General features: G+C 37.8%; 1 protein-coding gene across 5 annotated transcripts in view; it reads right to left on the reverse strand.

The window, feature by feature from the left end:
• Positions 1-20: 20 nt before the first annotated feature.
• Positions 21-26,074, reverse strand: part of LOC131432494 (serine/threonine-protein kinase Pak) — a 121,557-nt gene continuing 95,503 nt past the window's right edge. For 3 of the 5 annotated variants that reach the window (XM_058598803.1, XM_058598802.1, XM_058598806.1), the window contains 4 exons: positions 17,408-17,679; positions 5,323-6,456; positions 4,971-5,189; positions 21-4,906 (listed from right to left, as the gene is read on the reverse strand). In XM_058598803.1, the coding sequence (XP_058454786.1) occupies positions 4,823-4,906; positions 4,971-5,189; positions 5,323-6,456; positions 17,408-17,679 (1,709 nt within the window). In that variant the 3' untranslated portion in view covers positions 21-4,822. The remainder of the gene's footprint in view (positions 4,907-4,970; positions 5,190-5,322; positions 6,457-17,407; positions 17,680-26,074) is intronic. The other 2 variants (XM_058598805.1, XM_058598804.1) reach the window with 2 other exon arrangements.

A 26,074-nucleotide genomic window follows, 5' to 3' on the forward strand; every position in this document is an offset into this window, starting at 1 on the left:
ATAAATTTGACAGTTGTCTGATTATTAGTTTGTGAGATATTGCATTTTGAGTGAAGCTAATTTTGTTATTGTGAAAACAATGGAAAAAAAGGAATTTCGTGTGTTGATGAAACACTACTTTTTGATGAAAAAAAGTGCCGCCGATGCCAAAAAATGGCTTGATGAGTGTTATCCAGACTCTGCACCGGGCGAAGCAACAATTCGTAAGTGGTTTGCAAAATTTCGTACTGTGCAAAATGGGTGCCGCGTGAGCTCACAATCGATCAATACTGTTATATCGAAATAAAACCGATTTTTTTCGTCGATATATAACAATGGACGAAACATGGCTCCATCACTTCACTCCGGAGTCCAATCGGCAGTCAGCTGAGTGGACTGCACGCGATGAACCGAACCCAAAGCGTGGAAAGACTCAACAATCGGCCGGTAAGGTTATGGCGTCTGTATTTTGGGATTCGCATGGTATAATTTTCATCGACTACCTTGAAAAGGGAAAAACCATCAACAGTGACTATTATATAGCGTTATTAGAGCGTTTGAAGGATGAAATTTAAAAAAAACGGCCTCATTTGAAGAAGAAAAACAGTTTTGTTTCACCAAGACTATGCACCGTGTCACAAGTCGATGAAAACCATGCTGAAATTAAACGAATTGGGCTTCGAATTGCTCCCTCATCCACCGTATTCTCCAGATTTGGCCCCCAGTGACTTTTTCCTGTTCTCAGACCTCAAGAGAATGCTCGCTGGTAAAAAATTTAAAAGCAATGAAGAGGTAATCGCTGAAACTGAGGCCTATTTTGAGGCAAAGGACAAATCGTACTACAAAAATGGTATCGAAAAGTTGGAAGATCGCTGTAATCGCTGTATGGCAATTATGTTGAATAATAAAAACGAATTTTGGCAACAAAAATGTGTGTTTCTATTAAACGATACGAACTTTTCAGCCGAACTGTTACATTACCCGCGCTAACGAACAAATCAATAATAGTAACCCATGAATCAGCATACAAAATTTGACAGCTCTATCAGTCGAATTCTAACCGGGATGGCAAACACAGTGAAGCAACTCTGTCAGAATTGTGCGCGTTCAATGAACGGGACCCTGAGCGTAGAAAACGGACATCGTGCGGCACTTTGTGGACGCCGGATGGCACTATTAGACAACAATCAGAGTATCGTGAAAAAAGCCCGGTTCCGGACGACAAAAAGCTCAAAAGGAAGCTGCAGAGGAAGACCGAGAGAAAAGTGGCAACATCGCTGCGTGCGCTTGGCCGGGAGGTCGGTGCAACCGGCTAAACAGTGAAAAGGTACCTGGCGACCATGAACACATATGTCAGGAAGCGGAAGTTGCGTTCACTGGTTTCGGAGCTGCAGGCAATGTCGCAGGGGCCAAATAAGATGGTCAACTGGCTGGATGGCAACGACTGGCAGGGAACTTCGTATTTTACTTCCCACACAAAGGAAGTAAGCTCCGACATAAAGTTCATTTCACACACCAAGTTCCCCAAGAAGTGACTTTGGCTGACAATCAGTGAGAAGGGGATGTCACAGCTGCTCTTCTTTCGCTCCGGACTGATCATGAACGGGGAAATTTATAGTAAGAAATGCATGCCGGAAGTTGCGTCGTTTATCAAGAAATACCGTAGCAGCGAAGTCGCGGTATTCTGGCCGGATCTGGCGTCGTCACACTACTAGAAGCGATGGTTGAAGGAGCTGTCAGTTTTCCTTAAACTGCAACTCGCTGACAACAGCCTGTCGCTTTTTCTTGTATTTGTACTTGTCTCAAATTTTTTCTATTGGGTGGATAATTTCCTTGAGCAGGATTTGGTTCGTGGAATACCGTTCCATGATACCGAGATGACAATTCCAGCCAAAACAGGACGGAGCACTTGTACTGTTTGAACAAAGGAAACAAAAGTTTTTCTAGAAGCTCCGGTACATAAATTTTTTTGGTTGATGATTCCGGTCGTGATTTAAATGTCGCTCATCATGCCATTGGAATAGATGGCTCGTCACACGCGATATTTCTTTAGCCCAAGGTATCTGAAAATATCTCTTCCAGTAGCCGTTGAATATTCCTGTTCAGAAAGATCTTCAAAATCAGAAAGTCATGATTCAGCTTTCTTTTATTACAATAGTACTTGTTAGTTTTGCACATTATTAATTTCGACTAATTTGCGTGCGAGTAGTCTCGATTTTCGCGATGGGAGAGCAAAATTTTGGCCCGTTGCTACTCTTGCTTCGATACCATTTTAACAACCGAGGAGTAAACATCGAAACCCTCTTCGGACAAGAAAAACTTTCTAACCCTATGTTTGGGTTTGAGTGCATAAGGAGACAAGTTCACGTGCATAAGGAGACAAGATTTCAAAAACGCAACAATTGAAAAAATGTGTAAATAAAAGAATGTAAGTAAGATGGCGCAAGTTTTACACAGTTGTTATTTGATAGGTAGCGTTTAGTCTAAGGTTTAGGAATTTAGCCTAGGAGAGAAGGCTCTACAAATATTCGACATAAATGAAGTTTCGGTAATCAGTTTATTTGGTAATCATCTATCGAGTTCTATGAATTACAGAAAATTATTACCCAATTTTAAGTAATTTTGAAGTTTTATGACAAAACACTAATAAATTTCAAACACCATGAAAATCCGGAATTGGAACCTAAATTTAGGAAAATAACACGACGAATAGACACAGACCCTTATTACCGTTCTCACTTCCACTTCCACTTTCACTTCACTCACATGTCACTTCACTTGATTTTGGCCCTTATTACCGGTGTCACTACACGGTGAAAACCAAGTGAAGTGACTGTGACCCTTATTATGGGTATCACTTCACGGTGGAAATCAAGTGAAGTGAATGTAGGTCCTTATTACGGCAGTCGCTTCAGAGACAAAAGTTATTACTTGGATGAACTTGCTGCCATCATGAACATCACGCCACCAACATTTTGTTATAAAAAAATGTTTTTTCCACCACAGTGATCACTTCACTATGTGTGATACCGGTAATAGGAAAAATCAAGTAAAGTGACATGTAAGTGAAGTGAACGTGAAAGTGGAAGTGAGAACGGTGAAAAGGGCATTTACCTATTACCAGTATCACGCTCAGTGCAGTAAACACTGTAGTGAAAAAAATCTTTTTTCTAACAAAATTTTGTTGATTTGTTATTCATAATAACAACAAGCTCAACGAAGTAATTATTTTTTCTCTGAAGCGACTTTTGTTATAGAACTACATCCACCTAACTTGATTTTCACCGTGAAGTGATACCGATAATAAGGGTTACAATCACTTCACTTTGTTTTCACCGTGTAGTGATATCGGTAATAAGGGACACAGTATGTATCAAAATTAAAATCTCAAAATATTTTTTTCGATAATACATTACAGATATAAATGTAGCCTCATTAATCAGAAAAACTAGGTGCTCGAATGTGCTGTTGGATAGAACATAGGTTTGCGAATTTTGTGATGTTAGATGGTAGGATAAATTGCCATGCACATTCAAATTTGTACACTCTCTTTCATGTCCGTCGCAAACCTGCAAGCTTACCGACAGGATTGCAGGATTGGTAGATTTTCTCTTTGTTGCTAAATGGTACCAACCTCGACGGAATGGTGATTGGATCACAAAGCTATGATGATACGACCGACGAAATTATTGTTTTCATTCTCCAGTACTCGACTTGCGTAAATAGTTTCCTAAATATAGCCAAGCAGTCAAATAGTCGTTAGTACGTAGCGGTGGCTGCGGCGATAGTGCATAGATACTATTGAGAAAAAAACGGAGAAAACGTAAGTGATTGCTAAATGACAGGTAATACTTGTATTGTTTGAATATTAGATTGTGAACTTTTGTTCTAGCTTCACAACTAGCTCACACATAAATATTGGTTAAATAATTTAAATCGTGTTCTTCTTGCTCTGTGGTTTGTTTTGCGGCTAAGCATAATATTCTGCTGACACATACACTTGGTGTAGGCACTTTTCATTTTATTTTCTGGTTTGATTTGATGTAATTTTGTCAATCTCGTTCCTATGCTTGTTTGTCGGATTTTGTCTCTACATGTGGTAAGCGTTTGAGCGAACTTGAACATGCTGTATACTCCTTCTGGCTTCTAAACACGTATCAATCATATGACCATCCGTGAGAAAAGACGCGATGGTCGAAATTAGGCGCAAAAATGTTAGTTTTTGCATTGCATCTGATTCTACACCATTTGTACTCTATATATACATTCACACAGTTTCTACAATTGTTTCAGACTACAATGAGCTACACTACCAAACAATATTGTACACTCGTTCGCTTGATTTACGTTGTGTCTTTGCTTTCTCAAGTTTCAAATGTTTTCACACATTTGCTATTGTGGTCTCTCTCTGTTATTGTTCCGTCTAGGAAGAGCTTGCTTCCGTTTTAACAACTCTCTTAGACTTCTCTGCTTAGTTGTAACATGTTTTAAATATAGTACTTGCACTAATTTATTTTGTTTCTTATGGATCTATTATTGGTTGACTTTCTCGTTCGCTCTCATCTCTCAAACGCTTTGCGCTCACACTAGCATCCATCAGTCATCACATGTGCCATGACTTGTTCTGTGTGTAGAATTCAGCTCATTGGATTTAAGCATCAATCACATGTGTCAGTACAACAGCACTGTACAGACGCCTACGATTGCGATCGAGAGCGACTGCTAGTTCCGACATACACACGCCTGCACGAACATACGAACAGTACAGCACTGGTTTTTAGGAAGCAGCTGTAGTCGTTGCTTCTACCGGCTCTGTACCGCTTTCCACTGGTTTGGCCTCATCTCAGTGTCCTTTTGTAGCTTCCTTTGCAGCCATTATTAGAGGCGTTAGGCTTGCTAGTGGTCGAGCAAGTTTCAGGAAGGGATGCTGTAAATTGAGTATCTTAGTAGGATAGTTCTAAACGTTTTCAATTGGAAACTTTGTCACTTACCCTCAGTAGCTCAAATGCCGTAGCTCGCTGATCAACGTCCACTTCTAGGCACTGGTCGAGGAAATCCTGGAATACGGGACTAAGCCTTTCCTTTTCCTTGATTTCCGGTTTGCCGTGAGTGGCAATCAGGTAGAGAGCCCGCAGAGGGTTCTCGTTCAAATATGGCGGTTCGCCTTCGATCATCTCGATTGCCATGATGCCTAAAGACCAGAGATCGACCTGTTGGGTGCAAGCACACACACAAAAAAAAAAAAACAAAAGATTATAGCAATGTGAAAAAGCTCTAACACAGCTCGCTCATAGATATTAAACGCATAAATGAGTGAGTCTCAATAGGTTTAAAAACACTTACCTTAGGTCCGTACTGCTTTCGCGTGACCACCTCCGGTGCCATCCAGTACGGTGTGCCAACCATTGTCGTTCGCTTCGATTGTTCCGGTGAAATTTGCGCACAGAAACCGAAATCGGTTAGCTTCACACTACCGTCCAGCCCCAGCAGAATGTTGTCACTCTTAATATCCCGGTGAATCACCTGGTTACTGTGAAGGAACTCCAGTGCCTGTAACACCTCGCGACATACTGCTGCTATTTGGCCTTCGTCCATGCAGGTCTCGGTCACAACATCCGTCAGCGAGCCACCCGGCAGATACTCCATCACTACCCACAGCTCCTCGGATACCAAATAACTATCGAGATAGTTGACCACATTCGGATGTTTGTTCTCTCGCATCACCAAGATCTCGTTGATGATCAGCTCCTTCTTCGGTTGTTGGCTAAGGTTCATCTGTTTGATGGCCACCTCCATACCTGTTGAGCTTTCGATTGCTGTATACACGGTTCCCGATGCACCCTGACCGATTTTCTCCATTTTGTTGTACTTCCGCTTTGGATCACCCACACTGACGATGGTTCGGAGTTTTTCGAGGATCTCTTCGTCGGACATTTTTTTCTTTTTTAGGTTTGCGCGCTGCTGCGTGCTGGGTTCATTGTTCGTCGTCGGTGTCGTCGTGGCTACTCCGACCCCACCTCCTCCTACAGATGGCACAGCCGTCGTCGTTGTGCCCATTGGTGTTGCTGTTGGTGAGGATGGACATGTTGTAGATGGTGTGGTTGTAGTTGTTGTTGTTGTTGTTGTTGCTGTTATCGTCGTTGGTGTCGTCGATATGGTAGTCGGAGAGACCGTTGTCGTGGCCGTTTCCGTTATTAGTGAGTCGGTTTTATTGCTAGTTGGTGTTAGTACGGTTAGTATTGTATTATCATCGTTACCTTGCAGTTGATTATTGGCGTTGTTCAGATTACTGGCGGCGGTTGGTGTTTGTGCCGTCGCTGCCGTTGTCGAGTTGGTGTTTACCGTCGATGTGAGGATCGTCGTCGAATTTTTGTTCTTATCGAACGTGGGACTGCGGACGCCGGTCGTCGCGTTACTACTGAGATGCGGAGGTATTGGTGGTGAGATCGTCGACAGATCATCGATAGGCCTCGTATACTGTGTTATGGAAAAATTGATAGATTAGTGAGTTTTACTCACAGGATTAAGAATTTATCGTCCTCTTATTGAATAACTAAAAATAGATCTTTAATGATTAGAGTAACACAAGTCAACCCTAACTTTTAGAGTATAAATTCATTTCGCCTGTTACTTTTTTGCTGTAAGAAATATATTTACAGGGACGTGTTTGAATTTCGTATTTACAGTCTTTAACAATCACGAGTAAAAATATACATTACGATTGCCTTCAAAATTGACTGCTTCGCTTTAGGTCGGATCTGATGAATATTAATCGCACAATGACTGCATCATCCTTAAGGAAACGTGTTTCTCCTATACAACCTTGTGAAGAAACTAACAGCAGAAATAGTGGCAGAACTTACTGACTTACTCTAATTTAACTGAAACTTTGCACTCATCTTCAGCATGACAAACCATTGATGGAGTAACCCTAATTTGACTCAAGATTGATTTTTGTTGTTTCGATTATAGAGATTTTAAACTTAAGGTCACCTCTTCGGACCAGAAAAACCTTCTGACCTCACATGCGGGATTGGGAATCGAACCCAGGTATCGACTTACTCATCACGCTATATCCGTCCCCAGACTGGTTTTTGAAAAAGGGGGAATGTGTTTTTGCATGAAAATTTCTTTAAATCGTTAACACACGTTGACAAAACTCGGACACTGTTATTGGTAGGAAAGTGTATCGTAAAAGTAGTAGGAGGAAATCGATTGGGCACTCTAAAAAATCTATACACTGGGAAAAAGGTAGAACACTATTTCAAGAATTCGAAAATTGACCGACAAACTATAATTATGAACACTCAGTACGTGTAAAATGTGTATCATTACGAAGAATAATCTATTCTGAATCCACCTAGTGGTGTGATAATACCTTTCTCTTGTCAGTCTTGTTGACGCAGTCTTATTAATAACAGATCGGCTGAAAAGTTCGTATCGTTTCTATGAGAGGGAGCCACTCGAATTAAATCCATACCATTTTCAGTTAGTACCAACCTTCAAAAGATACGTGTATAAATTTGACAGCTGTCTGATTATTAGTTTGTGAGATATTGCATTTTGAGTGAAGCTAATTTTGTTATTGTGAAAAAATGGAAGAAAAGGAATTTCGTGTGTTGATGAAACACTTCTTTTTGATAAAAAAAGTGCCGCCGATACCAAAAAATGGCTTGATGAGTGTTATCCAGACTCTGCACCGGGCGAAGCAACAATTCGTAAGTGGTTTGCAAAATTTCGTACTGGTCATATGAGCACCGAAGACGATGAACGCAGTGAACGTCCAAATAAGGCTGTTACCGATGAAAACGTGAAAAAAATCCACAAAATGATTTTCAATGACCGTAAAGTGAAGTTGATCGAGATAGCTGACACCCTAAAGATATCAATGGAACGTGTTGGACATATTATTCACGAATATTTGGATACGAGAAAGCTTTGTGCAAAATGGGTGCCGCGTGAGCTCACAATCGATCAAAAACAAAAACGAATTGATGATTCTGAGCAGTGTTTGGAGCTGTTATATCGAAATAAAACCGATTTTTTTCGTCGATATATAACAATGGACGAAACATGGCTCCATCACTTCACTCCGGAGTCCAAAGTGGAAAGACTCAACAATCGGCCGGTAAGTTTATGGCGTCTGTATTTTAGGATTCGCATAGTATAATTTTCATCGACTACCTTGAAAAGGGAAAAACCATCAACAGTGACTATCATATAGCGTTATTAGAGCGTTTGAAGGACGAAATTTAAAAAAAAACGGCCTCATTTGAAGAAGAAAAAAGTTTTGTTTCATCAAGACAATGCACCGTGTCACAAGTCGATGAAAACCATGCTGAAATTGAACGAATTGGACTTCGAATTGCTCCCTCATCCACCGTATTCTCCAGATTTGGCCCCCAGTGACTTTTCCTGTTCTCAGACCTCAAGAGAATGCTCGCTGGTAAAAAATTTAGAAGCAATGAAGAGGTAATCGCTGAAACTGAGGCCTATTTTGAGGCAAAGGACAAATCGTACTACAAAAATGGTATCGAAAAGTTAGAAGATCGCTATAATGGCTGTATCGCCTCTGATGGAAATTATGTTGAATAATAAAAACGAATTTTGGCAAAAAATGTGTGTTTCTATTAAACGATACGAACTTTTCAGCCGAACTGTTACATTGCTTGTTTTTTCTTTAAATAAGATAATTTCTGACCTGAATTTGGGCTCATTTTAAATACAAATTTATTCAGATTGATTCACAAAACATCCTCAGCGCTTACGTAAAATATTCGGCAACATTCGCAAAATTCGAGCTCGGAAAACTATATGACCAGGTGCTGACCAAGTTCGACGGGTGTCTTCTGATGGACAATGAAACCTATGTCAAGGCTGACTTCGGGCAAATCCCAGGTCAAAAATTTTGCTTGGCAACGGCTCGGGGGGATGTTCCAGCCAAATTTAAATTTGTTTTTGCCGACAAATTTGCAAGAAAATTTATGACTTGGCAGGGCATTTGCAGCTGTGGCAAAAAAACGAAAGTTTTCGTTACAAATAAGACAATGACATCGTAACTATACCAAAAAGTGTCTCCAAAAACGAATTTTGCCGTTCATTCGATCCCACGACCACCCCGTAATGTTTTGGCAAGATTTGGTAAGCTGTCATTACAGCAAAGTCGTTCAAGAGAAAGGGGTCCAGTTTGTTCCGAAAAACCTTAACTCACCCAATTGCCCCCAGTTCCGCCCTATTGAGGGATACTAGGCAATCATGAAGAGGAGACTCAAGGCAAAGGGAAAGGTTGTTAAAAACATCAATCAGATGACGACCTGGTGGAATAAGATAGCTAAAACGATGAACGAAGAAGGTGTGCGCCGCCTAATGAGCCGTGTTACAGGAAAAATTCCTTCGAAACCGTGACGAATAATTTTATCCGTATTGTATGAAGAAAACGCTACATTTGTATAAAAAAAGATTTTGAATTCAATAATAAATAACTGAAATACAGGCAATTGTCTTTGTTCCAATTCTATCTGAAGCAAGCTTTATATCTCCGGAACCAGAGGAGAAAACCGATTGATCTTCGAACTCGATCTATAATCCAATATTAGTGTCGAACGAGCCTGAAATCGTTTAAGCCATATCCGAAAAAAAAAGATATTTGTCGATTACGTCTCTTATGCCATTGTATCACCAGAACCGTAAATGACAGACACTTGATCTTCGAACATGATCTACGACTTCCGGCGCTTGAACCCGAGAACCGGTAAAATCGATGTCGGTTCGTATGATCATCAATTAACAAATCACGTAAACATTTCGAATTCCGAGACGAGACATTTAATTTGAACCTAAGTTTGTGTGTGGAAATCAGTCAAACCAGTCGCTGAGAAAAGAGAAGTGAAATCCATTTTGTAATATATTACCACTACTTGCGGTGCTTCCGGAACCGAAAACCAGGAATGAACCTAGATAGTCTGATACGGTTTGTTTAGCTGTCTACTGATAATGGCTATCGATTTATGTAGTTTTGAATCCAGTTTAGAAAATTTTCTACAGTTTTTGTTTCGCCGCTTCAAGTGAGGGTGTACAATATTTAACACGCTTTACCATATAACTCCGGAACCGAAAGTCGGATCCGGATGAAATTCAAGAATTCCATATGGGATCATGAGACTTTTCATTTGAATTTTAGTTTGTGGAAATCGGTCAAACCATCGCTGGGAAAAGTAAGTGAGATCCATTTTGGAATATATGACTACTATTTTCGGTGCTTCCGGAACCGAAAACCAGGAACCAGGATAGCCGGAATCCATTTGATTGGTTGTTTACTAATAATAGCTACTAATTGGTGTAGTTTAGAGACCAGTTTAGAATAATTTTCACGTTTTTCGATTCGCCGATTTAAGTTACGGTATAAAATTTTTAACACACTTTACCCTATAATTCCGGAAGCGGACGAAAGTCAGGAATTCCGTATGGGACCACGAGCCTTTCATTTAAATCTAAGTTTGTCACAATCGGTTCAGGCATCACCTAGAAAACCTAGTGAGATTATTACGGAATTCGCTCAAACTTTGGAAAGCTTTTCCGAGGACCGTGTTCATATACCAATCGATTCGGCTCGATGAACTGAGCAAATGTCTGTGTATATGTATGTGTGCGCAAAATTAGCAGGCGTGTTTCTCAGAGTTGAATGAACCGATATTGACCAAACTGGTTGGAACTAAAAGGTCTTCCAAGAAGTATTTATGCTTTTGTTTTTTCTTTACTTAGCGAGTTATCCGATCTTTTATGTGAAAAAATAACAGTTTCTTACAATATCTGTAACATTGTACACAAAATATGCTTTGAGAAATAAATATTACAAGGTAATAGTTATCCATAGTTAGCCATAGATTGTTGAAATCCGTCAATTTTTAACAGAGATATCGGTATTTTTGTGCAAGCGACTATTCCGCCTATTCCAGTGCACAGTGCTCAAAATCATACCAAAATGCGATTTTGTTTGCGTTTCAGAAGTTGATTTTGGAGCTTAAATACCTTCAGAATAATTTAAAAGTTATAATTTGCCTATATTGCGTGATATAGCTTGGGAAATGTTTTAGACCATATTATAGAAAGAAAATATGTCGAACACATGAACTCTTTAAAACGGATTGGTGTCGAGATATGAAGCATTGTTTATCGGTAACCACAAAAAGTAGATTTAACTTTTTTACATTGTTTCAAAATTAGATACCGTTTAGATTTAACATTGTTCCAAAATTAGATACCGCATCGTAATACTAATCCGTCAACTATTCACGGAGATATCCGTCAACTATTAACGGAAATATCGATTTTTTCGTTGGATTTTTGAAATGATGCTTTAAAATAAAATTACAATCATAGATTGTAAGAATCCGTCAACTATTCACGGAGATATCGATTTTTTCGCCATATACCAGTTGTTGGATTTTTGAAATGACGCTTGGAAATAAAATTAGACACAATCTTCAATACAATTCCGGTAATTAATACGCAAATACTAATGTCGCATTTTGACAGCAAATCATCGCTAATTGGCATTTCAATCGCACTTGAGACTAAATTAAAACCGACTTTGGCAAAATATACGGCTATTCATAGATAATGCTTATTTATGGTTGGTGTGCATTCTGAAAGCTGAATTCTGATTGATTTACAACAGATGAGCTATAAGCATTTTTGATGTTCATGAAAGGCTACTTTAATGCCATTATTAGTGCTTACTGGTTACCTAGGAATAATTTCTGAGTGATTGAAAGACTGATAGTATTTTGGATCGATTTGTTTATAGCACGGTTCCACAAATTTTTTTAGAGAAAAACGATTATTGATGCAGAAAACATACGAATCGATAAAAAAGGTATCATCACACTGCTGCTAACACATGGGCTGAAAAGTCCCGGGCCTAACACATAGATGGCGCTTCAAAAGACAGCTGTTAGAATTACATTATATTCTAATCATTAGTTTTTGAGTTATTGTGCTAAGAGTGACGCTCATTTTGTTAATTTCAGAACAATGGATCAAAAACAATTTCCTGTTTTAATTTTTCACTGCTTCTTGATGGGAAAAAATACCGTTCAAGCAAAGCAATGGCTTGAAAAGTGTTATGAAGACTCCACTCCTTTGGAAACAACATTAAAACGTTGATTTGCTGACTTCAAACGTGGTCGTAGAAACACCGATGATGCAGAACGCAGTGGACGTCCAAATGAATCGGTAACGCCAGAAAACAAGAAAAAATCCACAACATCGTTTTGAATGATCGAAAAGTGAAGTTGTGTGAGTTATTTGACATCGTAAAGATATCAAAAGAACGTGTTGGTCTTATTTTGCATGAACATTTGACTATGAGAAGGCTTCGTTCAAAGTGGGTACCGCGTTTGCTCACTGTTGTCCAAAAACGAGAACGTGTTGATGATTCTGAGCAGTGGTTGGCCAAGTTTAAACATAACAAACCAGAATTTTGTCGTGAATACGACTTACTTTACTATGGGGCGCCTTTTCAAAATTTACCCTCTGAGAGAGTGATAAGTTTTTGATCGTGAATATCTCCTGTTGTATCTAATGAATCAACATAATTCTTGCGACATGCCATCGGAAATATGATCACAATTTTATGATAAAATTTTCAGTTTTGTGACATAGTCTCAAATAATTCAAAATTAAACTTTTCTGAAAGGTTTGGTATAAACGAGTATCAAAGAGGATAATTCATAAGGCGCGTTTGCCTTTCTCGTATTTTGAAAGCTCATAGCTCAGTGATCTGTGGAAGGATTTATATAATCTAACTACCAATAGAATCGAAATTTTTCAATTTAAACGTGCATAGCAAAAGCATTGAAGTATTTCAATAGTACACTATTGAAAAACCTGTCTCATTTGATCCATGTCAACACCAGCCAATCATAACGCGTTCTGAGGAAGAGAACAAAATATCTGCTGCTGTACAACAAATTGTTCGAGAAAAATGTTCCGAAAAGTGGTGAATATCGTAGTGAGTTTCTCAATTTGGTCCTTCTGAATGCTAGAAACGAATCCCTACAGCATATTGATAGTTTATTTCAATAAATTATGCAAATCCGAAATGAAATAATCGACATTAAAATTCTGTGTGCGGCTATTTTTATAGCCGTTAGGACCGCCCATTAGTGAAAAAGCTACAAACGAAATCACATAAAAGGAAATCTCTTAACAAAAATTGAATCAGTTTGGATTCTATCGCCAATGCGAGCAGATGTGTTCTGTGTCGTCTGCACAGCTAGTTTCGCTTTCGACAAGAGCGATTACGTCACAGCTGCCAGTCATTAGTATTGGAAAAAAACAACGGTGGAGAGCATTACACAATATCAGCCGTTCTAATGGCTCTAAAAGTTTTCTAAAGAACTATTAGAATTTGTTGTTCGCAAATCGAAGGTAATTATCCTCAGTTTAGTGCAAATCAAGGACAGTTTGCTTAGATTTGTGCACTTTTCGCTGTGTGAAATTCACAGTAATCGAGATCAAGTGAAGCCTTTTTTTTTGCGAAAAATGTTCCAGAGTTTAATGTCGTAGAGAATTACGCAATTTGACCCTTCTGAATGCTGGAAACGAATCCCTACAGCATATTGATAGTTTCTTTCAATAAATTATGCAAATTCAGCAGATGTGTTTTGTGTCGTCTGCACAGCTAGTTTCGCTTTCGACAAGAGCGATTACGTCACAGCTGCCAGTCATTAGCATTGGGAAAAAAACAACGGTGGAGAGCATTACACAATATCAGCCGTTCTAATGGCTCTAAAAGTTTTCTAAAGAACTATTAGAATTTGTTGTTTGCAAATCGAAGGTAATTATCCTCAGTTTAGTGCAAATCAAGAACAGTTTGCTTAGATTTGTGCACTTTTTGCTGTGTGAAATTCACAGTAATCGAGATCAAGTGAAGCCTTCTTTGTTTTTGCGAAAAATGTTCCAGAGTTTAATGTCGTAGAGAATTACACAATTTGACCCTTCTGAATGCTGGAAACGAATCCCTACAGCATATTGATAGTTTCTTTCAATAAATTATGCAAATCCGAAATGAAATAATCGACATAAAAATTCTGTATGCTGCTATTTTTATAGCCGTTAGGACCGCCCATTAGTGAAAAAGCTATAAACGAAATCACATAAAAGGAAATCTCTTAACAAAAATTGAATCAGTTTGGATTCTATCGCCACTGCGAGCAGATGTGTTTTGTGTCGTCTGCACAGCTAGTTTCGCTTTCGACAAGAGCGATTACGTCACAGCTGCCAGTCATTAGCATTAGGAAAAAACAACGGTGGAGAGCATTACACAATATCAGCCGTTCTAATGGCTCTAAAAGTTTTCTAAAGAACTATTAGGATTTGTTGTTCGCAAATCGCAGGTAATTATCCTCAAATTAGTGTAAATCAAGAACAATTTGGTTAGATTTGTGCACTTTTCGCTGTGTGAAATTCACAGTAATCGAGATCAAGTGAAGCCTTCTTTGTTTTTGCGAAAAATGTTCCAGAGTTTAATGTCATAGAGAATAACGCAATTTGACCCTCCTGAATGCTAGAAACGAATTTCTATTGCATATTGATAGTTTCGTTCAATAAATTAGGCCTACTGTATCATTGATCAACCCAGCGAATTATTGTTTTCTTGATTGAAAGATTATAATCGGTTGTAAACGCTACACCTACACCAACCATATCAGTATCGCACCCACGTACAACAGTTCAGCCTGGAATTAGATGACGGAAGTCAGCGGCATCCATCGGAATTCGAATTCAACTCATCACTCTCCATCACAAACGCTATCTTAAAAGGTTCTTTTCAGAGCCACCATTATTTTATTATGAAGAACTATACTGGTTATTTCGTAATATTTGTGTATCAGAATGATAAATTTAACTAATCTGAACTTTAGTTTAGGTGCATCGTTTCAAATTCTACATACAATTTCATACAATCGATCAACTAATTGATATTCGGAAGCGTTAAGGAACATGTCAGTTGTTTTCGTATTCACGACATCCAGTTATGTCTCTGACATTACCTACCCGCCTTTTTGCGTCGATATGTGACAATGGATGAAACATGGATTCATTACTCTACTGGGTAATCAAAGCGATTGTCTTTTGAGTGGACAACAACTGGTGAACCTTGCCCAAAGCACCCAAAAGCTCAGCTGGAAAAGTTATGGCCTCGGTATTTTGGAATGTGCGTGGTGTAATATTTGTCGACTATCTTGAGAAAGGAAATACCAAGAAGAGTGAATATTATATAGCGTTATTGGGGCGTTTGAAGGCTGAAATTGCAAAGAAATGACCGCATATGGCAAAGAAAACAACTTTGTTTCATCAAGACAACGCACCACAAGTCAATCAAAACAATGGCAAAACTACATGAGCTGAACTTCGAATTTCTCCTACATTCACCGTATTCGCCCGATTTGGCTCCCAGTGACTACTGACTGTTCGCTGAGCTGAATAAAAAAAAAAAATTTCGCACGAATGAAGAGGTTATCGCTGAAACTGAGGCCTATTTTGAGGCAAAAGATAAATCGTTTGTTGTAAGAGCGGCGCTGGAATGATTGCGTTGCTCTTGATGAAGATTACGTTAATGGATAAAGTTAATGTTGAATCAAAAAAAAATCGTGTTCTCTTTGCAGAATGAGCGAACAGGAGTTTTTGATTGAAGAACGACGATTCTCTAACATTTTTTAACAAAATAGGAGTGATTAAATTCTTTGAGAAAGTATACTTATAATTACATATTTCAAAATAGTCACAGTTTTTAAGAACATTCTAAAAATTTCATACATTCGTGACCTCCCAAAGAAAAATGATTATTACTACTAATTCATGCCAAAAGTCATTGTACTTCAAGAATTTTCCATCGAAATATAATTAGTTGCACTTACATTTAATGCATCTACGACGATCAACAGAACGGTTCATGAGAACTAGTTCTTTCGGTAGAAATATCAATTTCTGAAGGATTCTTTCAAATGCACTGTTGTTGTCCATCTTTATTTTGTATTTCGAAAAAATTTTAAAACATGTAATTTTCAAATCGCAAGGAACTCTGTTATATACTATGGATATCTTTTGTTACAATTGATACAATGAAGTTTTAGAGGCTTATTTCTACTGTGTACATTCACGATAAGCCATTCGACAGACCCGGAAAAAGTTTAAAAATAATAAAATTCATTCTACATACCAAAAACGACAGCCGCTCGATCAAACTAGACAATTGTCGTTGGAAGGAGTTAGTAATTGTATAAATTTCCTGAAACATTATCACCGAAAAAATTCACTACTACACCAATAAATTCAATAATTCGTAATCTGTTGCGTATCGCGGCGCTGCAACCGAAAAGACACTACTGACAAGTTTGAAGACAAAGTTCATACTGCAAGAATCGAGGTAAAGGGTCTCCCATCCATGGGAAATCATGGATTAAGTGGTTCAGAAGGGACCCTAACTTCTTCGTCGTCGTCTTCTTCTTCTTCTTCTAGGTGTTAGGCACGTAGGCGACGGTGGCAATGTTATGGGAAAGGAATAGCATATTGCAAAAACAAAAAATACCATGACCAAACCATACCAATAGTGCCAAATTCCTGTGTAGATAAGGTAAACTTCGAAAATCAGGTACAGCAAAAGGAAAATTATGTTCGGAATTTCTTACAAGAAACGGAAATGAATGAATTGAGGTAACAGGAACCCCCGACTAGTTTGGGTCAGATGGGACAGAGCAAGAAGAATGAGAACGCACAATTAGAGGAGAAGATTATGGAATGAAGCAACAGAAGTTTGGTTTGAATAATCCTACCCTCGTGGTAAGACCGCTGGTAGCTGAAATGTATGACTTTCTCATTACTAGAAACATTTGGATTGCAAAGGTTGTCACTTTTTTCGGCTGCCGATAGTTGTGTTTCATTTAATTAAAATGATTTTGTAAATTTATGGGTCGATAACGCAAATCACTGTAATTCTTCAATAAAATCATATAATTTTTGCAAGCTTTTTATTTACTCAGACACATAGATGCTAAGTTGATTATAGAGTATAAAAATGTATGCTGGTTGTGCCTAAAAACGAGTCAGTATTTTACGACATCCTGTCTGTAGAACAATTCGCACTCTTCAACGAATGGGTAAAACAATAAAACTCGGAGAACGTACTAATAAATAAACAAATTTTGGGTTTTCAAGCTCCGCCCCGGGTTATACAACTGTACCCAATATTCTAGCCGTATGGCATTTTACAGCTGATCATAAATCGCACCGGTTCTGAAGAATTGGAACTAAGCATCAGTGTGTCAGAGAGATCATTGCTCTAACCCGAACGTAGAACGTATTCCGTCGGGGATCAACAAGATCCAAAGCCAAAGCCTTACTGCTAAAAAGAAGCGATACTCACGATAGACTTGGTCCGCTCGGGTCGACTGGCGATTGGCGGTGGGATGCCATTGCCACTGATGCTGCCTCCGCTGCTGAGCCCGCCAAGTTCGTCGCTGTCCCGTTCGCCGGTCGAGTTGTGATGCGACGACAGTGGTCCTAAGCTGTACGCTTGCGAATGAGAACTGGACAGATGTACCTGGTTGACGCCCGGACCGTGCGACTCCGAATCCGTCGGGGTGCTGCTCGGGCTACTGCTGCTGACTCGGCTCAGCGAGGAACCTATGGACGATGCTGGAGTTGAGCATTAATATTGCACTTGTTGCGTTACACGCTTGGAGATATTTAGCGTAGGAATAGGAAGGTTTAGGATAATATATCGATTAGGGAGAAGATATGAATAAAGAGGGTACAATGGGGACTTTGTCTGTTGCTTTTCTAAAATTTTATTTACGTATCAATGTGTTGATAGATCTATATCGATCGTTTCGAAATTTTGGTGATTGACTGAATTCCCCCCACTCGCATATCAGTTTCATATAGGAAATCGGCTTGTTGGGAACCGTTCATAAACCACGTAGACCAAAATTTGAACTTTCGGACCCCCCCGTCTCCCCTCGTAGACTTTAGTAGACTCATACTGAGAGCGTCAGAATAACTTCGAGAAGACCTTACTTCGGTTGACAATGTATTTAAACTTAATATTGTGGTATTTTCTTAAACTCTGATAACAAAAAAATACAAATGATTGATTTTCGCTCAAGATCTAAACTAATTATTTTGCAAGACCTTTTTTTCAATGTCGCAAAATAACTAACGAAATGCCAAAAATAATCATACTCTCTAACAGGGTTATTTTTGACACCGACAAACTGCTTGACTGTCAAATTCTAACTTAGTTAAAAAAATTCGCGAGATGGTCCACAGTCTTAATGTTACTATAAATACTTAACAAGTAGTCGAGATGAATTTGGTTCTCATGACGAAATTTACGAGTTGTACACTGCCTATGTGGTATGAAATCAGTTGTAACAGTTCGTTTTAAATGAAAACTAACGATTGATGAATAAATATTCGATTGTGTTTTTCAATACAATGAAATAATGATATACTTTTGGATGGAATTTTTTTTATTAAACTTATTTCGTATCATCGATACAACTGAGAATTTGGCGCTCTGTACGTCGATAACTTAATCAATAAAACCGTTTTAGCGTTGCAACAGGGACAGCAATTTGTTTTTAACTGCCATAACCATAAGTCACTGAAGACCCTGCTAGCTTAGTACATACAAGTTCTCACAGAGCCAAACGTGACAGAGAGAACAACAAACCTTAGAGCTGAGCTGAATAATTGGTTCTCTTCTTGAATCTGTGCAGTAACTCCAGTGCATGGAAAAGACACTAATACAGCGACAAGAGATACTTGAAATTTTGTGGAATTACTGTTACTCATTATTATTTTATAGTCGGTACCAACCGACCTGCTTCCATCGAATACATTGAGAATCTAAAAAATAAATAAGAGAATTCGTTTTATTGAATTTACCCGATTGTGCAGTGCACGAAGTGCACATGAGGACGAGACGCCACTGAACAAGATATTTGCGTTGAAAATTAGTTTAGTTATATCATTAACTTTGAAAGTTCACCGTGAGGTTTCATCAATTCTTAGTTATAACTGAAACACAAGCGGCAATTAGATACAATGATTTTCAATCATCTTTACCTGATGAACGATAGGGAACGATATTTTTTTGCGAATTCGCACTTCAGCAATGTTACACATTTACTTTTTTTAGAATCTGACTTGCTTGAGGTAAAGCTAAGCTAATAAAAAATAATTCTGGCTTGGTTGATTCATTCCCCCCCTCCCTCCTCGTAGACAAACGTAGACTTTCATGAAATCAAAAAGCCGATTAAAGTTTATATCCAAAAGTTTTGACTTGTTGTGTTGCAAACGCACTTCAAAATGGAGCTCATTTTAATATATAAAAGATGACTAGACCCACTTTTACAACCGAATCGATCGAATATAGTTCGGTCGAATCCTAGCAACCTATTTTGCTAGCGTTATTAGGAATACGAATGAAATACGATCGTAAAAAACGATACGTCGTTATCCAGAATAAGAGTGATTATGCGAAAATGACACCTAAATACGTATGGGGCATTCCACGCAAAATCAGCCACCCAAAAATTTTTTTTCATCGAACTATTTTTTTTCGGTAAAGAACTCAAAAATATTCGACACGTATTGCGTGAATGCGAAACGTAAAGAATTCTATTTTTTTATTTGTTTATTGATTTTCAACTTTTTCATGAAACTAACTTTAAAGGTTGTTTTATGGAATCGCTTATTTGAAAACTAAGGAGAGGACGCACATTTCATGTCTTGGGCGAATTTTTGTATCTTTATTAGATATTACAGTATAGGCTGTTGAAGAAAGGATCTTTTTTGAAAACGCGAAACTTCAAAAAATCATATCTCGAAAATTCCACCGTACCATATCGAAATAAAAAAATACGTGTCGAATATTTTCGAGTTCTTTACCGAAAAATCAGGATCTGTCAGTAAGAAAACTTGCAAAAAAAAGCTTGGTTTTCCTGTAAGCATTTCTAATAACGTTCTCAAATCTTTCGATAAACGTTTGACAACAGCCAGGAAGGCTGGCCGCGGAACAAAAACGGATCTCAGAAACCACCAGAATGACGCGAAGGTGAAGCAAATGTTAAAGAAAAGACTGTGGCAAGCAAAATAAAAATGTCCAAATGCAAAATAAAAATGTATAAAAATGTTCCAAGTTGTATTGCTAATATTTGACGAAGTTTTCCTGCGTGATAATGAAAGATGAAACTTATGTGCTTTATACTGCCATGCAACGGACCAGAGTAGAGGAGCATTTTAGTACCAAGAAAAAGGTTAATTTTCCACAAAATATTTGGTTTGGCAGGCAATATGCAGCTGTGGTCGAGCAAGCAAAAGCTTCACAACTACCGGAATGGCAAAAAAGGAAATATACCGTAAAGATTGCCTTAAGAAGTGATTGTTACCATTCATACGCAGCCATAACACACCCTCGCTATTCTGGCATGATTTGGCATCTTGTAACTATGCCAAAGATGTTTTGGAATGGCATAACGTGAATGCAGTTCATGAGGCGAATCCATCTAACTACTCGAAATTGCGATATTGGGCTCTCGTGAAGTGAGAACTCTCTCTATATCAACAACATAATTCCGAAAACTTTGGACAAAAGCAGCTAAATCGGTTGCAGAGAAGTCTGCACAAACCCTAATGGCTGAAGTAATTTCGAAAGTTCGGAGTTTCTTTAAGTAACTGTATCTTGGATTGAACTAACAGCAATTTTGTTTTATTCCAAATTTAATCTGTCCACAGATTTTGTCACGAGCAAACCTTAGTTTTACTTTTGAAAAGGACCTAAGCAAAAAATTCTTGGAAATTTTCAAACATATATATGATATGATGTCTTCAGTAATGGTTTAGGTTATTACTGGGAAAATATACATTCTACAAAAATTGTGGTATTATTATTTTATCTCGCAAATGGAATTTTAAAATTGAATATCTCAAAAACAATATTTTTGTTTTTGCCTTTCTCATACAGAAAGGATTATTTTGAAAAGAGAAGAATCATCAATAGTGACTATTGAGAAAAGCAGCCTCATATAAAAATTATCTTTCCTCAAGAGAATGCATCGTTCCATAAGTCGATGAAAGTCGACCCACCTTGTCCTCCAAATCTAGCCGCTAGGGACTACTGGCTCTTTGCTGATCTTAAAAAACGCTCTAGGAAAAAGAGTCGCCATTCAATTACTATGTTTGTTTTGAAATCTTTAAATCTATATCGATTAAAGAGTGTATCGAAAATAAGCTATCCACATACATTTGTGTTGTACGCATGTATTTGTTATGGTTTTTTATATTCAGATCACAGCATGCTGTGCGTTTGGCTGTCAGCTTTCGTTTGTTTACTTGTGTGTGCGGTTGAAATTCTGCGTTTTCAAAATGTCGCGTATTGAAAAGGAAGTGAAAATTAAGGTTCTGGACACCTGGCTAAGTGAGAAGGGATTACTATGCGAAAATTGGCGAAGGGGTTTGGAATTCATCATGCCAGTGTTAAAATCATGAATAATAAGTTTGGGGAAAACTATTCTACCAGGAAGAGGCAGAAAACCCGATTCTTCCAACCCGAAACTGAACCAGAAAGTGGTATCTCTAATCATGAAGTACAAATCAATGTCAATACGTGATTTGGTCAAAAACGCAGGAACCAGTGACGGAATGATCCAGTGTATCAAGAGGCGAAATCACATGAAGAACTACAAGAAGCATAAAATCTCGAAACAAAGTATAGAACAGAGGAAGCGAGCAGCAACAAGGGTCCGAAAATTGTATTCGCGTCTTTGGCAGTGTCTGGATGCATGCGTTTTGATGGACGATGAGACTTATGTGAAGGAGGACTCAAAAACCCTTCCAGGTCCACAAGACATTACTGTCGTCGTTGGGGAGGATGTGAGCGATGCGGACAGGTCGATTCAAGTGGAGAAATTCGGTCGAAAGGTACTGGTATGGCAAGCAATATGTTCCTGTGGTTTGAAGTCAACCATTTTTTACACTACCGGAACTATAAATGCAGAAATCTATCGATCTGAGTGTCTCCAGAAGAGATTGCTGTCTTTGTATAAGAAGCATAGTACACCTCCACTGTTTTGGCCGGATTTAGCGTCGTCTCACTATGCCAAAACCACTCTCAATTGGTTTGCGGAAAAGGGTATAAATTTCGTTGAGAAAAATATCAATCCACCAAATTGTCCTCAGCTTCGACCCATCGAACGTTACTGGAAAATCGTGAAGAGGATCTTTTAGAAGACTGGTAAGGCAGCTGGGAACATGCAGGAGTTCAAAAAAAATTGGGATCAAGCATCCAAAAAATGCGATGCAACACTTGTCTAGAACTTGATGAAGAGCGTTCGGTAAAAAGTTCAAAAATTCGTGAAGGAATAACATAAATTTTATCCGGTTTTCATAATGCTTAAGTTTAACCGTACGAGGATCAATTTTTAGTTTGAATAAAATATCGTTTTTCATCAAAATTTGAAAGAAAAATTTGTGGATAGCTTATTTTCGATACACTCCTTATGTATTGATCTTCCATATAGAAAAATGTTTAGGTTGATCAAATCATAAGATTAATTATATACTATTATATCTGCAAAAAAAAATGAAACGAAGTAGTAAGCAAATAAAGGGTGATTTTTTAAGAGCTTGAGAACTTTTTTAAACAATAAAACGCATAAAATTTGCAAAATCTCATCGGTTCTTTATTTTAAACGTTAGATTGGTACATGACATTTACTTTTTGAAGATAATTTCATTTAAATGTTGACCGCGGCTGCGTCTTAGGTGGTCCATTCGGAAAGTCCAATTTTGGGCAACTTTTTCGAGCATTTCGGCCGGAATAGCCCGAATTTCTTCGGAAATGTTGTCTTCCAAAGCTGGAATAGTTACTGGCTTATTTCTGTAGACTTTAGACTTGACGTAGCCCCACAAAAAATAGTCTAAAGGCGTCAAATCGCATGATCTTGGTGGCCAACTTACCGGTCCATTTCTTGAGATGAATTGTTCTCCGAAGTTTTCCCTCAAAATGGCCATAGAATCGCGAGCTGTGTGGCATGTAGCGCCATCTTGTTGAAACCACATGTCAACCAAGTTCAGTTCTTCCATTTTTGGCAACAAAAAGTTTGTTAGCATCGAACGATAGCGATCGCCATTCACTGTAACGTTGCGTCCAACAGCATCTTTGAAAAAATACGGTCCAATGATTCCACCAGCGTACAAACCACACCAAACAGTGCATTTTTCGGGATGCATGGGCAGTTCTTGAACGGCTTCTGGTTGCTCTTCACTCCAAATGCGGCAATTTTGCTTATTTACGTAGCCATTCAACCAGAAATGAGCCTCATCGCTGAACAAAATTTGTCGATAAAAAAGCGGATTTTCCGAATGGACCACCTAAGACGCAGCCGCGGTCAACATTTAAATGAAATTATCTTCAAAAAGTAAATGTCATGTACCAATCTAACGTTTAAAATAAAGAACCGATGAGATTTTGCAAATTTTATGCGTTTTATTGTTTAAAAAAGTTCTCAAGCTCTTAAAAAATCACCCTTTATATTATATACCAATATGAATTACTCTTGCGATTCGCGAGAAACATCACAGTGGCTTTGCGGTGGCAGAAAAAGTTATTAATACACTCCATTTTTTATGCACATATGACAGCTTTTCGAATCAGCATATTGATTCTAACCCAAATATATATAACATTTCTCCATACACATTGTACAGAAAACACGGTTTAAAATAAAAATGAATAAATAATAGGTTCATTTACTAATTCGGGAGAGAATAGGGTAACGGAAGTATTTTAGTCACTCTGAATATTCGGTCCCGGTGCTCATATTTTTTGGTCATAATTGAAATGAAGTACATATTTATATCTTTTGTATTAAAGAACGGAAAAATCTTTAAAATTCTGCGATACGATGTACTATATTTTGATTACATCCAGAAATATGAACACAGGTACAAAATATATTAGAGTGCCCAAAATACCTCTGTTGCGCTACATTGTTATGTCAATAATCCCTATTGATATAAACGTATGTGACATTTACTTTCAATCTTCGTCAAACTCTAAACGTGAACGCAGAACTAAACGAATTCATCTTAATACTAATTCCAGAATTTTACCAACGTTTCCGTAGTACAATTTCTTGATTTTAAAAAGCAGATGGATAATGTCGGCGACATAACTGGAGGGCGTGAGTACGAAAATATCCGACAGGCTTCTTTCACACTTCCGAACATCAATACTCGTTCGTATTAGTTGGTTGATTGTGTGAACTGAATGAAATTGTGCGAAACAAATGAGAGCAACAAATTACAGGTTGTGTGCAAAACAGGACCATTTACAATGAATTTATAAATGAATTCTTCAAATTCATTTAAATTTGAAAAATACGTAACACAATAACCAAAATGAATATGACAATAATCTCAAAATTTAACTTGTCGATCCCGCAGCGAAAACACTAATTGTTTAGTGATTTTGAAGAATATCAACAACTCGAAAATCGAATTTTTAGAATTCAACAACTACAAATTATTGATATGGACTCGCCAAACGTGCCCAAAAATATCTATAACAATATTCATAACAAAAAATTAGAGGTTTGTATTTTAGACACGACCGAGCACAATAACATTAAAAATGGAACGTTTCTAGGGTTTTGTTCGTATGGGAATGGAGATTTAAGTATGCAAACCGATCCGTTGACAAATTAAAACATTTTTAGGCTTACAATATTGAAGCTTTGGAATCATTCAAATGAGGAAAATCCATTAACAAATCATCGAGGAACAAGCGGTGCAAATTAGATCCGAAAAATCTATAGCCGATAATTCTAAATTGGCCTGATAGTTACCAGAGAACCGAAATAAAATACTCAATTCAAACCAATTTTTCAATGGTATGCAATTGAAATATTCAAATGACGTTATCTCATAAGTTTAAGTTAAATGTTTCCGAATCGATTAGTTGTTGAATTAAATAAATCCATCAACAAATGACTGAGTTATAAGCGTTTAAAATTAGGACAGAAATATGTTACGTGATTAGTTTTGCATGTTTTAAATTGACACCCAGCCTCGGGAAGCGAAGTGTGAGGCATTTTTAATGGCAAAATCGACCTAAAATTTGCTAAATACATGGGATATTTCAAAAGAAATCGGTAACCACGCTGATTCGGTTCTTCAATAGCTAAATGATATATAAGATACTCAAGCGAAAACGGTGTTGCGCAGACAACAGAAAATTACACCAACACATAATGCAAAAGCGACAATCCAGCGAGTGAACGCATATACAATTCAGTCATCAGCTCACTGGGTGAGCTACTTGTTTTATTCACAGTCAAACATCAACTAGGCAAATAAATATTGTGCAGCCTATATTTATAGATTTCTCTTCATACTACGCAGAACGATGCGGTGTTTTTTATGCATGACGCAAAGCCTCCTATGCCGAACAAAAAGTTGACGTCATTTTGTACAACAGGGATTGGTGGATGAAAACATAGGTCGATTCCAACCATTTTTTCAATAGTATGCTATTGAAATACTGAATAGACGTCGTCATACATGTTTGAGTTAAAAGTTTTCGAATCGATTGGTTGTTAAATTATAACAATCCATCAACAAATGACCGAGTTATTAACGTTCAAAATTATGACACTAAAAAGTTACGCGACTATTTTTGAAACTCTTAATTGACACCCGGCCCCATATAGTGAAGAGTAAGGCATTTTTAATGCCAAAAAATCATGCTCAATTAGTTTGGACATTTCAGATTCTGGTGCATGCTAAACGCAAACTGTCGAACAATATAGAATTAGTAATGTTTTCCATCACGATGTCTTTTTCAATTCGTTTTGGAATCCTTAGAGTGATCAATGTTGATATATTCAATTTTTATATTTTGAAATTGCAATCTACATCAACAATCAGATTTAATCATCGGTTTTTGTTTGCTCCTGTAATGGCATTTATACAAAACATTAGCCTATCATTTTTCAAATGAAAGTTATATCCATGTTTAATTCGT

Source organism: Malaya genurostris, chromosome 2 (genome assembly GCF_030247185.1).
Source record: "Malaya genurostris strain Urasoe2022 chromosome 2, Malgen_1.1, whole genome shotgun sequence".
In the NCBI taxonomy this organism is placed as follows: Eukaryota; Metazoa; Arthropoda; class Insecta; order Diptera; family Culicidae; genus Malaya; species Malaya genurostris.